The 14847-nt window shown below is 48.5% G+C and overlaps 1 protein-coding gene across 1 annotated transcript in view; it reads right to left on the bottom strand.

Moving 5' to 3' along the window:
* Window positions 1-373: 373 nt before the first annotated feature.
* The window catches only part of TNPO3 (transportin 3), a gene marked incomplete at its 3' end in the record, with an annotated part of 34642 nt that continues 20168 nt past the window's right edge, over window positions 374-14847 (bottom strand). The window contains exons 7-13 of the mRNA XM_084280672.1: window positions 12940-13078; window positions 7719-7865; window positions 5048-5155; window positions 4872-4963; window positions 2530-2669; window positions 731-793; window positions 374-501 (exon numbers count right to left, since the gene is read on the bottom strand). Of these exons, the coding sequence (XP_084136798.1) occupies window positions 374-501; window positions 731-793; window positions 2530-2669; window positions 4872-4963; window positions 5048-5155; window positions 7719-7865; window positions 12940-13078 (817 nt within the window). The remainder of the gene's footprint in view (window positions 502-730; window positions 794-2529; window positions 2670-4871; window positions 4964-5047; window positions 5156-7718; window positions 7866-12939; window positions 13079-14847) is intronic.

Raw genomic sequence — 14847 nt, 5'->3', positions numbered from 1 at the left:
AGGGGGTGAGCGGGGGAATGGGGGGTCAGGGGGGGAGCAGGGGGTCAGGGGGGCATCAGGGGGTCAGGGGACATCAGGGGGTCACACAGCCCCTTCATCAGGTAGCCCAGCACGGGGTCTGGGGGCAAAGGGGGGGTCAGGGGGGAGCAGGGGGTCAGGGGACATCAAGGGGTCACACAGCCCCTTCATCAGGTAGCCCAGCACGGGGTCTGGGGGCAATGGGGGGGTCAGGGGGGGAATGGGGGGTCAGGGGGGCATCAGGGGGTCACACAGCCCCTTCATCAGGTAGCCCAGCACGGGGTCTGGGGGCAAGGGGGGTCAGGGGGGGAGCAGGGGGTCAGGGGGGGAATGGGGGGTCAGGGGACATCGGGGGTCAGGGGGGCGTCAGGAGGTCAGGGGGCATCAGGGGATCAGGGGACATCATGGGGTCAGGGGACATCAGGGGATCAGGGGACATCAGGGGGTCACACAGCCCCTTCATCAGGTAGCCCAGCACGGGGTCTGGGGGCAATGGGGGGGTCAGGGGGGGAATGGGGGGTCAGGGGGGCATCAGGGGGTCACACAGCCCCTTCATCAGGTAGCCCAGCACGGGGTCTGGGGGCAAGGGGGGTCAGGGGGGGAGCAGGGGGTCAGGGGGGGAGCAGGGCGTCAGGGTACATCGGGGGTCAGGGGGGCATGAGGAGGTCAGGGGACATCAGGGGGTCAGGGGGACATTGGGGGTCAGGGGGACATTGGGGGTCAGGGGACATCAGGGGGTCACACAGCCCCTTCATCAGGTAGCCCAGCACGGGGTCTGGGGGCAAGGGGGGGTCAGGGGGGCATCAGGGGGGCAGGGGGGCATCAGGGGGTCAGGGGACATCAGGGGGTCAGGGGGGCATCAGGGGTCAGGGAGGCAACAGGGGGTCACACAGCCCCTTCATCAGGTAACCCAGCACAGGGTCTGGGGGCAAGGGGGGGTCAGGGGGGGAGCAGGGGGTCAGGGGGGCATCAGGGGGTCAGGGGGCATCAGGGGGTCAGGGGGGCATCAGGGGGTCAGGGGGGCATCAGGGGGTCACACAGCCCCTTCATCAGGTAACCCAGCACGGGGTCTGGGGGCAATGGGGGGTCAGGGGGGGAGCAGGGGGTCAGGGGGGCGTCAGGGGGCATCAGGGGGAGAGCAGGACATCAGGGGTCAGGGGGGCATCAGGGGACATCAGGGGGTGAGGGGGGCAATGGTGACGCGTGAGGGGGGACTTTGGGGGGTGAGGGTGCATGTTGGGGGGTAAGGGAGCACGTTGGGGGGTGAGGAGGGATGGTGAGGGGGGATGGTGAAGGGGGCAGGGAGGGGTGAGAGGGCACATTAGGGGGTGAGGAAGGACTAGGGGTGAGGGGGGATGGTGGGGGGGACGGGGAGGGGTGAGAGGGCACATTGGGGGGTGGGGAGGGACTGGGGGTGAGGGGGGATGGTGAGGGGGGGCGGGGAGGGGTGAGAGGGCACATTGAGGGGTGAGGGGGGACTGGGGGTGAGGGGGGATGGTGAGGGGGATGGTGAGGGGTGAGAGGGCACATTGGGGGGTGGGGAGGGACTGGGGGTGAGGGGGGATGGTGAGGGGGGGCGGGGACAGGTGAGAGGGCACATTGTGGGGTGACGAGGGACTGGGGGTGAGGGGGGATGGTGAGGGGTGAGGGGGGATGGTGAGGGGGAGCAGGAAGGGGTGAGAGGGCACATTGGGGGTGGGGAGGGACTGGGGGTGAGGGGGGATGGTGAGGGGGGGCAGGGAGGGGTGAGAGGGCACATTGTGGGGTGAGGAGGGACTGGGGGTCGGGGGGATGGTGAGGGGGATGGTGAGGGTTGAGAGGGCACATTGGGGGGTGGGGAGGGACTGGGGGTGAGGGGGGATGGTGAGGGGGAGCAGGAAGGGGTGAGAGGGCACATTGGGGGGTGGCGAGGGACTGGGGGTGAGGGGGGATGGTGAGGGGAGCAGGGAGGGGTGAGAGGGCACATTGTGGGGTGGGGAGGGACTGGGGGTGAGGGGGGATGGTGAGGGGGGATAGGGAGGGGTGAGAGGGCACATTGGGGGGTGGTGAGGGACTGGGGGTGAGGGGGGATGGTGAGGGGGGGGCAGGGAGGGGTGAGAGGGCACATTGTGGGGTGAGGAGGGACTGGGGGTCGGGGGGATGGTGAGGAAGGATGGTGAGGGGTGAGAGGGCATGTTCGGGGGTGAGGAGGGACTGGGGGTGAGGGGGGATGGTGAGGGGGGATAGGGAGGGGTGAGAGGGCACATTGGGGGGTGGGGAGGGACTGGGGGTGAGGGGGGATGTCCTGGGGTGAGGGGGGCTGGTGAGGGGGGATGGGGAGGGGTGAGAGGGCACATTGGGGGGTGAGGGGGGACTGGGGGTTGGGGGGATGGTGAGGGGGGACGGGGAGGGGTGAGAGGGCACATTGGGGGTGGGGAGGGACTGGGGGTGAGGGGGGATGGTGAGGGGGGGCGGGGAGGGGTGAGAGGGCACGCTGGGGGGCGAGGGGGCCGCGGGGGGGCTGTGACTCACCCAGGAACTGGGGGTTCCTGTCCACCACCTCGCTCATCTCCCCCACCAGCTCGATGCTGGTGTAGCGCACGGCGGTGTGCACGCTCTCCGGGAGACGGACCACCCCCTCCAGCACCTCCACCAGCGTCGGGTTGTTCTCCCTACGGAAAAGGGCAAGGGACCAGCTCCAGGAGGGATCAGCAACGGGTTCCAGGGATCCCATGGGGATGCCGGAGCCGGATCAGCTCCTGGAGGGATCAGCACTGGGTTTCATGGATCCCATGGGGATGCCGGAGCCGGATCAGCTCCTGGAGGGATCAGCACTGGGTTTCATGGATCCCATGGGGATGCCGGAGCCAGATCAGCTCCCAGGAGGGATCAGCACCCATTTTGATGGATCCCATGGGGATGCTGGAGCAAGATCAACTCCCAGAGAAGGATCAACACCCAGTTTCATGGATCCCATGGGGATGCCGGAGAAGGATCAGCTCCTATGAGGGATCAGCACCCGTTTTGGTGGATCCCATGGGGATGCTGGAGCCGGATCAGCTCCCAGGAGGGATCAGCACCCGTTCTGAGGGATCCCATGGGGATGCTGGAGCTGGATCAGCTCCCATGAGGGATCAGCGCCGGGTTCCAGGGATCCCACGGGGATGCTGGAGCTGGATCAGCTCCAGGAGGGATCAGCACTGGGTTTCATGGATCCCATGGGGATGCTGGAGCTGGATCAGCTCCTGGAGGGATCAGCACCGGGTTCCATGGATCCCATGGGGACGCTGGAGCCGGATCAGCTCCCAGGAGGGATCTGCACCCATTCTGATGGATCCCATGGGGATGTCAGAGCTGGATCAGCTCCTGGAGAAGGATTAGCACTGGGTTTCATGGATCCCACGGGGATGTCAGAGCCAGATCAGCTCCTGGAGAAGGATCAGCACCCTTTTTGATGGATCCCATGGGATGCTGGAGCAAGATCAGCTCCCGGAGAAGGGATCAGCACCCATTTTGATGGATCCCATGGGGATGCTGGAGCTGGATCAGCTCCTGGAGAAGTATCAGCACCCAGTTTCATGGATCCCATGGGGATGCCAGAGCCGGATCAGCTCCCAGAGAAGGATTAGCACCGGGTTTCATGGATCCTATGAGGATGCTGGAGCTGGATCAGCTCCCAGGAGGGATCAGCACCCTTTTTGATGGATCTCATGGGGATGCCGGAGCCAAATCAGCTCTTGGAGAAGGATCAGCATCCGTTTTGATGGATCCCATGGGGACACTGGAGCCGGATCAGCTCCTGGAGAAGGATCAGCACCCGTTTTGATGGATCCCATGGGGACGCTGGAGCCGGATCTGCTCCCGGAGAAGGATCTACACCCAGTTTCATGGATCCCATGGGGACGCTGGAGCCGGATCAGCTCCTGGAGAAGGATCAGCACCCTTTTTGATGGATCCCATGGGGACGCTGGAGCCGGATCAGCTCCTGGAGAAGGATCAGCACCCTGTTTGATGGATCCCATGGGGATGCCGGAGCCGGATCAGCTCCCGGAGAAGGATTAGCACCAGGTTTCATGGATCCCATGGGGATGCTGGAGCCGGATCTGCTCCCGGAGAAGGATCTACACCCAGTTTCATGGATCCCATGGGGACGCTGGAGCCGGATCAGCTCCCAGAGAAGGATCAGCACCCTTTTTGATGGATCCCATGGGGATGCCGGAGCCAGATCAGCTCCCAGGAGGGATCAGCACCCGTTTTGGTGGACCCCATAGGGATGCTGGAGCCGGATCAGCTCCCAGGAGGGATCAGCACCCGTTTTGGTGGATCCCACGGGGATGCTGGAGCCGGATCAGCTCCCAGGAGGGATCAGCACCCGTTTTGATGGATCCCATGGGGACGCTGGAGCCGGATCAGCTCCCAGGAGGGATCAGCACCCGTTTTGATGGATCCCATGGGGACGCTGGAGCCGGATCAGCTCCCAGGAGGGATCAGCACCCGTTTTGGTGGATCCCATGGGGACGCTGGAGCCGGATCAGCTCCTGGAGAAGGATCAGCACCCTGTTTGATGGATCCCATGGGGATGCTGGAGCCAGATCAGCTCCCAGGAGGGATCAGCACCCGTTTTGGTGGATCCCATGGGGATGCTGGAGCCGGATCAGCTCCCAGGAGGGATCAGCACCCGTTTTGATGGATCCCATGGGGATGCTGGAGCCGGATCAGCTCCCAGGAGGGATCAGCACCCGTTTTGGTGGACCCCATGGGGATGCTGGAGCCGGATCAGCTCCCAGGAGGGATCAGCACCGGGTTTCATGGATCCCACGGGGATGCTGGAGCCGCGGGGGGAGGGAGCATGGCGGGAGGGGCTGAGGACTCACTGGTCGACGCTCTTGGCGATGGAGGCCATGATGAAGAGCACGGCTTCCGTCACCTCCCAGGGCGGGTTCCCGTCCTTCAGCGTGGCGTAGAGCTGCGAGGGAGGAGAGGCGGAGCTGCTGATGGCTTCTGGCTGGGACCAGGGGGCGGGGAGGATGTGGGATGTCCCCAGACCCACCTGAGCAAAACACTCCACTGATCCCACCAGGAAGATCAGATCCTTCACCAGATCCGAGACGCGCATCCGGAACTCCCCGAAATCGTCTGTCTCCTCCGGGACGCCCTCCTGGGAGGGGAAGATGGAGGGGCAGGGGGGAGACATGGGTGAGAGAGAAGGGGAGCGGATCTCCCTGGACACCCCTGGACTGAGGGGACCCACATCCCACCCATCCTGGTTCAACAGGAGCGGATCTCCCTGGACACCCCCGGACTGAGGGGACCCACATCCCACCCATCCTGGTTCAAGGATCCCCATGGGCACCCCTAGATTGTGTGTCCCCCACATCCCACCCATCCCGGATCAAGGGGAGCGGATCCCCATGGACACCCCCAGACTGAGGGGACCCACATCCCACCCATCCTGGTTCAAGGGGGGTGGATCCCCCCAAGGACACCCCCAGATTGAGGGGACCCACATCCCACCCATCCTGGTTCAAGGATCCCCATGGGCACCCCCAGATTGAGGGGACCCAAATCACACCCATCCTGGTTCAAGGGGGGTGGATCCCCCCAAGGACACCCCCAGACTGAGGGGACCCACATCCCACCCATCCTGGTTCAAGGATCCCCATGGGCACCCCCAGATTGAGGGGACCCACATCCCACTCATCCCAGATCAAGGGGAGCGGAAATCCCTGGACACCCCCAGTCCAGTCCCCAGGGGACCCACATCCCACCAATCCTGATTCAAAGGGAGTGAATCCTCCGGATTCAGGGCACCCACACCCCATCCATTCTGGTTCAAGGGGAGCAGATGCCCCTGGACACCCCTGAATTGAGGGGATCAATCCTGGTTCAAGGATCACCCCCATATTGAGGCGATCCACATCCCACCAATCCTGGTTCAACAGGAGCAGATCTCCCTGGACACACCCGGATTGAGGGGACCCACATCCCACCCATCCTGGTTCAAGGATCCCCATGGACACCTCTAGATTGTGTGTCCCCTACATCCCACCCATCCTGGTTCAAGGGGAGAGGATCCCCTTGGACACTCCTGGATTGAGGGGATCCACATCCCACCCGTCCTGGTTCAAAGATCCCCATGGATCTAGATTGTGTGTCCCCCACATCCCACCCATCCTGGTTCAAGGGGAGAGGATCCCCCTGGACACTCCTGGATTGAGGGGACCCACATCCCACCCGTCCTGGTTCAAAGATCCCCATGGATCTAGATTGTGTGTCCCCCACATCCCACCCATCCTGGTTCAAGGGGGAGAGGATCCCCACAAGGACACCCCCAGATTGAGAGCACCCACATCCCACCCATCCCGGATCAAAGGGAGCAGATCCTCCTGGACACCCCCAGATTGAGGGGACCCACATCCCACCCATCCTGGTTCAACAGGAGCAGATCCCTGGACACACCCAGATTGAGGGGACCCACATCCCACCCATCCTGGTTCAAGGATCCCCATGGACACCTCTAGATTATGTGTCCCCCACATCCCACCCATCCTGGTTCAAGAGAAGCAGATCCCCATGGACACCCCCAGATTGAGGGGACCCACATCCCACCCATCCTGGTTCAACAGGAGCGGATCTCCCTGGACACCCCCAGACTGAGGGGATCCACATCCCACCAATCCTGGTTCAAGGGGAGCGGATCCCCCCAAGGACACCCCCAGTGTTATGCCCAATAACCCACCCCCCTCCCCAAGGAAGGGAAAACAGGCGGCGGGAGGGAACAGGTGGCGGGAGGGAACAGGCGGTGGGAGGGAACAGGTGGCGGGAGGGAACAGGCAGCAGGGGGGAACAGGCGGCGGGAGGGAACAGGCGGCGGGAGGGAACAGGCAGCTTAAGGGAACAGGCAGCAGGAGGGAACAGGCAGCTTAAGGGAACAGGCGGCAGGAGGGAACAGGCAGCAGGAGGGAACAGGCGGCGGGAGGGAACAGGCGGCGGGAGGGAACAGGCGGCAGAAGGGAACAGGCGGCGGGAGGGAACAGGCAGCTTAAGGGAACAGGCAGCAGGAGGGAACAGGCGGTGGGAGGGAACAGGCGGCGGGAGGGAACAGGCAGCAGGAGGGAACAGGCGGCGGGAGGGAACAGGCAGCAGGAGGGAACAGGCGGCGGGAGGGAACAGGCGGAGGGAGGGAACAGGCGGCGGGAGGGAACAGGCGGCGGGAGGGAACAGGCAGCAGGAGGGAACAGGCGGCGGGAGGGAACAGGCAGCAGGAGGGAACAGGCGGCGGGAGGGAACAGGTGGCGGGAGGGAACAGGCGGCGGGAGGGAACAGGCGGCAGAAGGGAACAGGCGGCGGGAGGGAACAGGCGGCGGGAGGGAACAGGCAGCTTAAGGGAACAGGCAGCAGGAGGGAACAGGCAGCAGGAGGGAACAGGCGGCGGGAGGGAACAGGCGGCGGGAGGGAACAGGCAGAGGGAGGGAACAGGCGGAGGGAGGGAACAGGCGGAGGGAGGGAACAGGCGGCGGGAGGGAACAGGCGGCGGGAGGGAACAGGCGGTGGAGGGAACAGGCGTCGGGAGGGAACAGGCGTCAGAAGGGAACAGGCGGCGGGAGGGAACAGGCGGCGGGAGGGAACAGGCGGCGGGAGGGAACAGGCATCACAGAGGGAAGCGCTTTAAGCCAACGATCCCCCCGCGCTCGGATGGGGCTGTGGGCGCGGGGCCGTACGTGGTCGGGGTCGAGCTGGCAGTGGCGCGCCAGCGCGTGCAGCAGGCGCTGGATGTAGGCCTTGAAGATGCTGTGGATCACCGCGTCCTCCGTCTTGTACAGGTGTTCGCCCAGCCGGTACCAGAAGTTGAAGGAGATCTCCACCACCTGCGCCCGCGGGACGAGAACCGGCGTGTCAGGGGGTACGGGGAACGTCACAGCCTGAGGCTTCGCCGCGGCTTCTTTGGAAATTTACAGTTTCAAATTTCAGGGTTTCTTATTGGAAATTTTTAGATTTTAAATTTCAGGGTTTCTGATTGGAAATTTTAGTGTTTTAGAATTTAAATTTTCTTATTTGAAATTTTAGATTTCTCGGTTTTGTATTTTTTATTTGAAATTTTAGTTTTTAGATCTCAGGGTTTCTTACTGTAAATTTTAGATTTTTAAATTTCACGTTTTTAATTTTAAATTTTTTATTTGTAGGGTTTAGATTTTGTTATTTTAAATTTTAATTTTTAGATTTCAGGTTTTCTTATTAAAAATTTTAGAGTTTTAGAATTTAGATTTTCCTATTTGAAATGTTATATTTTGCAGGTTTTGCTGCTTAATTTTAATTTTTAGATTTCAGGTTTTCTTATTAAAATTTTAGAATTTTAGAATTTAGATTTTCTTATTTGAAATGTTAGATTTTGCAGGTTTTGCATTCTTAATTTTAAATTTTAATTTTTAGATTTCAGGTTTTCTTAGTTGAAATTTTAGAGTTTTAGGATTTAATTATTTAATTTTAAATTCTAAGTTTTAGGTCTCAAGTTTTCTTCTTTTAAATTTTTTATTTTTAGGGTTTAGATTTTCTTATTGCAAATTTTAATTTTTAGATCTCAGGTTTTGTAAATTTGAGATTTTTAGGTTTCTCATTTTCCTTATTTGAAATTTTACAATTTTAGGTTTTATATTTATTTTTATTTTGAATTTTAATTTTTGGATTTCAGGGTTTCTATTTTCTATTGTAGAGGTTTAGGTTTCAGGTTTTCTTATTTGAAATTTTAGAGTTTTACGGTTTCGATTTTTTAATTTCAAATTTGAAGTTTCGGGTCTCAGGTTTTCTTATTTTAAACTTTAGTGCTTTAGAATTTAGATTTTCTTCTTGTAAATTTTAGACTTTTAAATTTCAGGTTGTTCAATTTTAAATTTTTGATTTGTAGGGTTTAGATCTTCTTATTTGAAATTTCAATTTTTACATTTCAGGTTTTTTACATTTGAAATTTACAGGGGTTACATTTTCCTTATTTGAAATTTTAGATTTTTAGGATTTACATTTTTTACTTTGAATTTTAATTTTTAGATTTCAGGGTTTCTTATTGGAAATTTTAGAGTTTTAGGGTTTAGATTTTTTTAATTTCAAATTTGAAGTTTTGGGTCTCAGGTTTTCTTATCTGAAATTTTAGTGGTTTAGGGTTGAGATTTTCTTCTAGTAAATTTCAGTCTGTTAGATTTCAGGTTTTTTAATTTAAAATTTTTGATTTGTAGGGTTTAGATTTTGTTATTTGAAATTTTAATTTTTAGACTTCGGGTTTTCTTATTAAAAATTTTAGAGTTTTAGGATTTAGATTTCCTTATTTGAAATGTTAGATTTTGCAGGTTTTGCATTCTTAATTTTAAATTTTAATTTTAGATTTCAGGTTTTCTTATTTGAAATTTTAGAGTTTTAGGATTTAATTATTTAATTTTAAATTTTAAGTTTTAGGTCTCAAGTTTTCTTCTTTTAAATTTTTTATTTTTAGGGTTTAGATTTTCTTATTGCAAATTTTAATTTTTAGATTTCAGGGTTTTTAAATTTGAAATTTTTAGGGTTTTCTTTTTCCTTATTTGAAATTTTAGATTTTTAGGTTTTACATTTTTTACTTTCAATTTTAATTTTTGTATTTCAGGGTTTCTATTTTCTATTGTAGAGGTTTAGGCTTCAGGTTTTCTTATTTGAAATTTTAGAGTTTTAGGGTTTAGATTTTTAAATTTCAAATTGGAAGTTTTGTGTCTCAGGTTTTCCTATTTTAAATTTTAGTGCTTTAGGGTTTAGATTTTCTTCTTGTAAATTTTAGACTTTTAGATTTCAGGTTGTTCAATTTTAAATTTTAGATTTGTAGGGTTTAGATTTTCTTATTTGAAATTTTAATTTTAATTTTTAGATTTCAGGTTTTCTTATTTAAAATTTTAGCATTTTAGGATTTTTCATATTGGAAATTTTAGATTTATAGGTTTTGTATTTTTTATTTTAAATTTTAATTTTTAGATTTCAGGTTTTTGTGTTTGAAATTTTAGAGTTTTAGGATTTAAATTTTTTAATTTTAAATTTTAAGTTTTAGGTCTCAGGTTATTTTAAATTTTAGTGGTTTAGAGTTTAGGTATTCTTTTTGTAAATTATAGATTTTTAAATTTCAGGTTTTTAATATTCAATTTCTGATTTGTAGGGTTTAGATTTTCATATTTTAAATTTTAACTTTTAGATTTCAGGTTTTTGAAATTTGAGATTTTTAGACGTTTCATTTTCCTTATTTGAAATTTTAGATTTTTAGGGTTTACATTTGTTACTTTAAATTTTAATTTTTGGATTTCAGGGTTTCTATTTTCTATTGTAGAGGTTTAGGTTTCAGGTTTTCTTATTTGAAATTTTAGAGTTTTAGGATTTAGATTTTTTTAATTTCAAATTTGAAGTTTTGGGTCTCAGGTTTCCTTATTTTAAATTTTAGTGCTTTAGGGTTTAGATTTTCTTCTCGTAAATTTTAGACTTTTAGATCTCAGGTTTTTAAAATTTTAGATATGTAGGGTTTAGATTTTCTTCTTTGAAATTTTAGTTTTTAGATCTCAAGTTTTCTTATTTAAAATTTTAGAGTTTTAGGCTTTATATTTTATTTTAAATTTTAATTTTTAGATCTCAGGTTTTTGAAATTTGAGATTTTTAGGGTTTTCATTTTCTTATTTGAAATTTTAGATTTTTAGGTTTTGCATTTTATTTTAAATTTTAATTTTTAGATTTCAGAGTTTCTATTTTAAATTGTAGAAGTTTAGGTTTTAAATTTTCTTATTTGAAATTTTAGATTTTTAGGGTTTCAATTTTCATTTTTTTAAATTTTAATTTTTAGATTTCATGTTTCCTTATTTGAAGTTTTAGATTGTTAGGGTTTATATTTTATTTGATATTATATTTTTATTAGAATTTTTTATTTCAGATTAGGTTCCATTTTAGATTTTTTTAGAGTTTAGATTTTCTTTTTTGATTCCAGATTTTGAAATGTCAGATTTTATTGTCGATTCGAGATTTTTACAGGTCAAAATTTTAGATTTTAGAGCCAAAGTTTATTTTAGATTTTAGATTGTAATAATTTAGATCTCTATATCTTAGATTCTAGCCTTTAAAATATTTTTGAAACATTCTAGAGTCCAAATGGCAACTTTTAAAGCCTAGATTTTCACAGTTTAGATTCTAGATTTTAACAAAAAAATTTTTAGTCTAGACTTCCCACATTTTTTAGAGTCTAGATTTTCAAATTTCAGATGCCAGATGTTTGTATTTTGTACTTTAGATACTGATATTTCAGATTTTATTTTAGATTTTAGTTTATTTTCAATATGACGCTTGAGTTGAGATTTTGAGATTTTTTTACTTCAGATTTTTACTTTAGATTTTTACATCAGATTTTAGATTTGATTTTTTATTTAATTTTAGATTGTAGATTTTATTTCAGATTTGGTTTTGGATTTGGTTTTAAGATGTAAGATTCGATTGCAGATGTAGTTTTAGATTTGGTTTTAGATTTGATTTTAGATTTGAGATTTGGTTTTATATTTGTTTAATTAATTTAAGATTTGATCTTGGATTTATTTTAGATTTGAGATTTTATTTTAGAGTTGAGTTTAGATATTTAGATTTTATTTTAGATTTTAGATTTGATTTTAGATCTTAGATTTTATTTTAGATCTGGTTTTAGACTTTAGATTTGATTTTAGAACTTAGATTTGGGTTTAGATCTGGTTTTAGATTTTAGATTTGGTTTTAAATGCTTATTTTAGATTTGATTTTAGATCTTAGATTTTATTTTAGATCTGGGTTTAGATTTTAGATATGATTTTCGATCTTAGATTTGGTTTTAGATTTGATTGTAGATTTGGTTTAAAATTCTAATTTTAGATCTGATTTTAGATTTTAGATTTTGTTCTCAATCTTAGATTTAGATCTGGGTTTAGATTTTAGATTTGGTTTTAAATGCTAATTTTAGATTTGATTTTAGATTTTAGATTTTAGATCTTAGATTTTATTTTAGATCTGGTTTTGGAGTTGATTTTAGATTTTAGATTTGGTTTTAAATGCTAATTTTAGATTTTATTTTAGATTTTAGATTTGATTTTAGATCTTAGATTTTATTTTAGATCTGGTTTTAATTTCAGATTCAATTTTTGATTTGAGATTTTTATAATTTTATTTTAGACTGTGATGGAATGTCTCCCCAGGGACATTCCAGGTTCAGGCTTGACGGGGTCTGAGTGACCTGCTCTGGTTCCAGGTGTCCCCGCTCGTTGCAGGGTGGGACGAGATGGGACCCAGAAGGTCCCTTCCAACCCAACACACTCCATTAGCTCCTGGCAGAGAAGATGCTGTGACCCAGGCTGGAGCTGTGACTCCTGGTGGGAGCTGCAGCCCGTGGAGAGACCCACGCGGGAGCAGGTTTGTTGTGGGGGGAGTGTTTGTGACCCCGTGGGGGACCAGGCTGGGGAGGTCTGTGCCTGAGGGTCTGCACCCCATGGAAGGGACCCACACTGGGGCAGCTGGTGAGGAGCTGAAGCCCCGTGGGGCAGGACTCAGGTTGGAGAAGCCCATGGAACACTGTCTGCCGTGGGAGGGACCCCGGTCCCCAGGGGTGGGGATGGAGGGGAATAGGGGGTGTGTTGAGCCTCAGGAGAAGGGGAGGGCTGCTTTAAGGTTTGCTTTTACTCCTCATTCCCCTTCTCTGGTTTGATTAGCAATTAATTAACTACATTTCCCCCATCCTGAGGCCGTTCAGCGCGTGATGCTGCTGCTGATGGACCACCCAAGCCCCCATCACCACCCATCAGCCTCTCCTGGGATATCTCCCCCCGCTGCCCAGCCAAGGAGGAGGTGGCAGAGCAGCTCTGGGGAGGGGGGGGGTCCCACTTTTGCTGTGTCTGAGCCCGATTTGAGGGTGGAAAGGGGATTTCCAGCCTCGCTCACCTCATACTGGGGGTGACCAGCGCAGATCAGCAGCAGCTCCAGCGTCCGCAGGTCCCCCAGGCCCTGGCCCGGGGTGCAAACGATCTTATCTAGGAAGGTTTCGCAGAGCTCAGTGAACACACGGCAGTAATTGAGCACCCTGGGGAGGAAAACAGGGAAGGTAAGGGAAACTGAGGCAGGAAAACGGCTCTTCTGGATAGGATCAGCGCTGGAGATCGGCCTGAGAGGACCATGGAGGAACACGGTGGTGGAAACGCTCCAGGAATCAGAGAATCCCAGAATCCCAGACTGGGATGAGTTGGGAGGGACCCCAAGGGTCCCAGAGCTCCAACCCCCTGCCACAGGCAGGGACACCAACCTCCAGGCCTGGAGCTACACAAGGTTGCCCAGGGCCCCAGCCAACCTGGCCTTGAACACCCCCAGGGATGGATGGGGCACCCACCCCCTCTCTGGGCAGCCCCTTCCAGCCCCTCACCACTCTCTCTGCAAAGAACTTCCCCCCAATATCTCCTCTCCCCCTTCCCTCCTCCAGCTTCACTCCAGCCCCTTGTCCTGCCAGTCTCTGCCCTTTAACAAGCCCATTCCCCTCCTGTTCCTGGGGTCCCTTCAGGGACGGGGAGGCTGCAATGAGGTCCCCCCACAGCTTCTCTTCTCCAGGCTGACCCAGCCCAGCTCCCTCAGCCTCTCTCCGTAGGGGAATGGAAGGGAAGGGAGTGGTAGGAAGGGAACGAGGAGCCACTCTGTGCCCCGGGATCTGTGAATGAAGCTTGGGATGGGATGGGAAGGGAATGAAAGGCAAATGTAAAGTTGAAGAAAAGAAAATGAAGGGAGAAAAGGGAAAGTGAAAAAAAGTGTAAAAAAAGTAAGAGTAAAAAGTAAAAAAATTAAAGAAAAAAGTTTAAAAAAGTGAAAGGAAAAAAATAAGGGGGAAAGGATAAAATCAAGTGAAAAAGGTTAAATTTTTTTTTAAAAGTAAAAGAAAAAATAAGGAAAAAATTAAGTGAAAAATGTTCAATTTTTTAAAAAAAATGAGAAGTAAAAAAATAAGGAAAAAGAAAAAAAATAAGTGAAAAAGGTTCAAATTTGTCCAAAAGTTGAAAAAAGTAAAAGTGAAGAGTAAAATAAAGTTGAAAAGTTAAAAAAGTAAAAAAGTAAAAATGTAAAACAAGGAAAATAAAGGAAAAAAGAAAAAGGAAAAAAGAAAAATAAGTTTAAAAAACTTAAGTTTAAAAAAGTAAAAGTAAATAAAGTAAAATTTCAGAAGTAAAATAAAGTAAAAAAGTTTAAAAATAAGTTTAAAAAGGAAAATGAAGTGAAAATAAAATAAAAATTAAAGCAAAGTACAAAAGTTTAAAAAGTAAAATAAAATAAGAAAGAAAAAATGAAAGTAAAAGGGTTTAAAAAAGTAAAACTAACAAAGTAAAATAAGGAAAAAAAGGAAAAAATTCAGTGAAAAAGGTTCAAATTTGTGAAAAAGTTGAAAGAAGAAAAAGCAAGGAGTAAAAATAGTTTATAATTTTAGAAAGGAAAAAGGAAAACCAGGTAAATAAAGGAAAGATTAAGAGAGGAAAAAATAAGTTAAAAAGTTAAAAAATGTTAAAAGATTTAAAGTTTAAAAAAGTGAAAGTAAAATAAAATTTTTAAAGTAAAATACAGTAAAATGAAGTAAAACAGTAAAAAAAGTTCAAAAAGTTAAATGAAGTTAAAATAAAATGAAGTAAAAAATTAAAAGAAAGTAAAAAGTTCAAAAAGTAAAATAAAATAAGGGGAAAATGAAAAAAATAAAGTAAAAAGTTAAAACATTTTTAATGTTGAAGAAGTAAATGAAGTAAAATAGTAAAAGTAAAAAACTCGACAGAAAAGAAAAAGTCCAAAGATAAAATTTTAAAGGTAAAAAATTGAAGTTTG

Source organism: Gallinula chloropus (assembly GCF_964237585.1).
Source record: "Gallinula chloropus genome assembly, contig: HAP1_SCAFFOLD_506, whole genome shotgun sequence".
NCBI classification, from domain to species: Eukaryota; Metazoa; Chordata; class Aves; order Gruiformes; family Rallidae; genus Gallinula; species Gallinula chloropus.
This window is presented reverse-complemented; position numbering and strand designations above follow the sequence as displayed.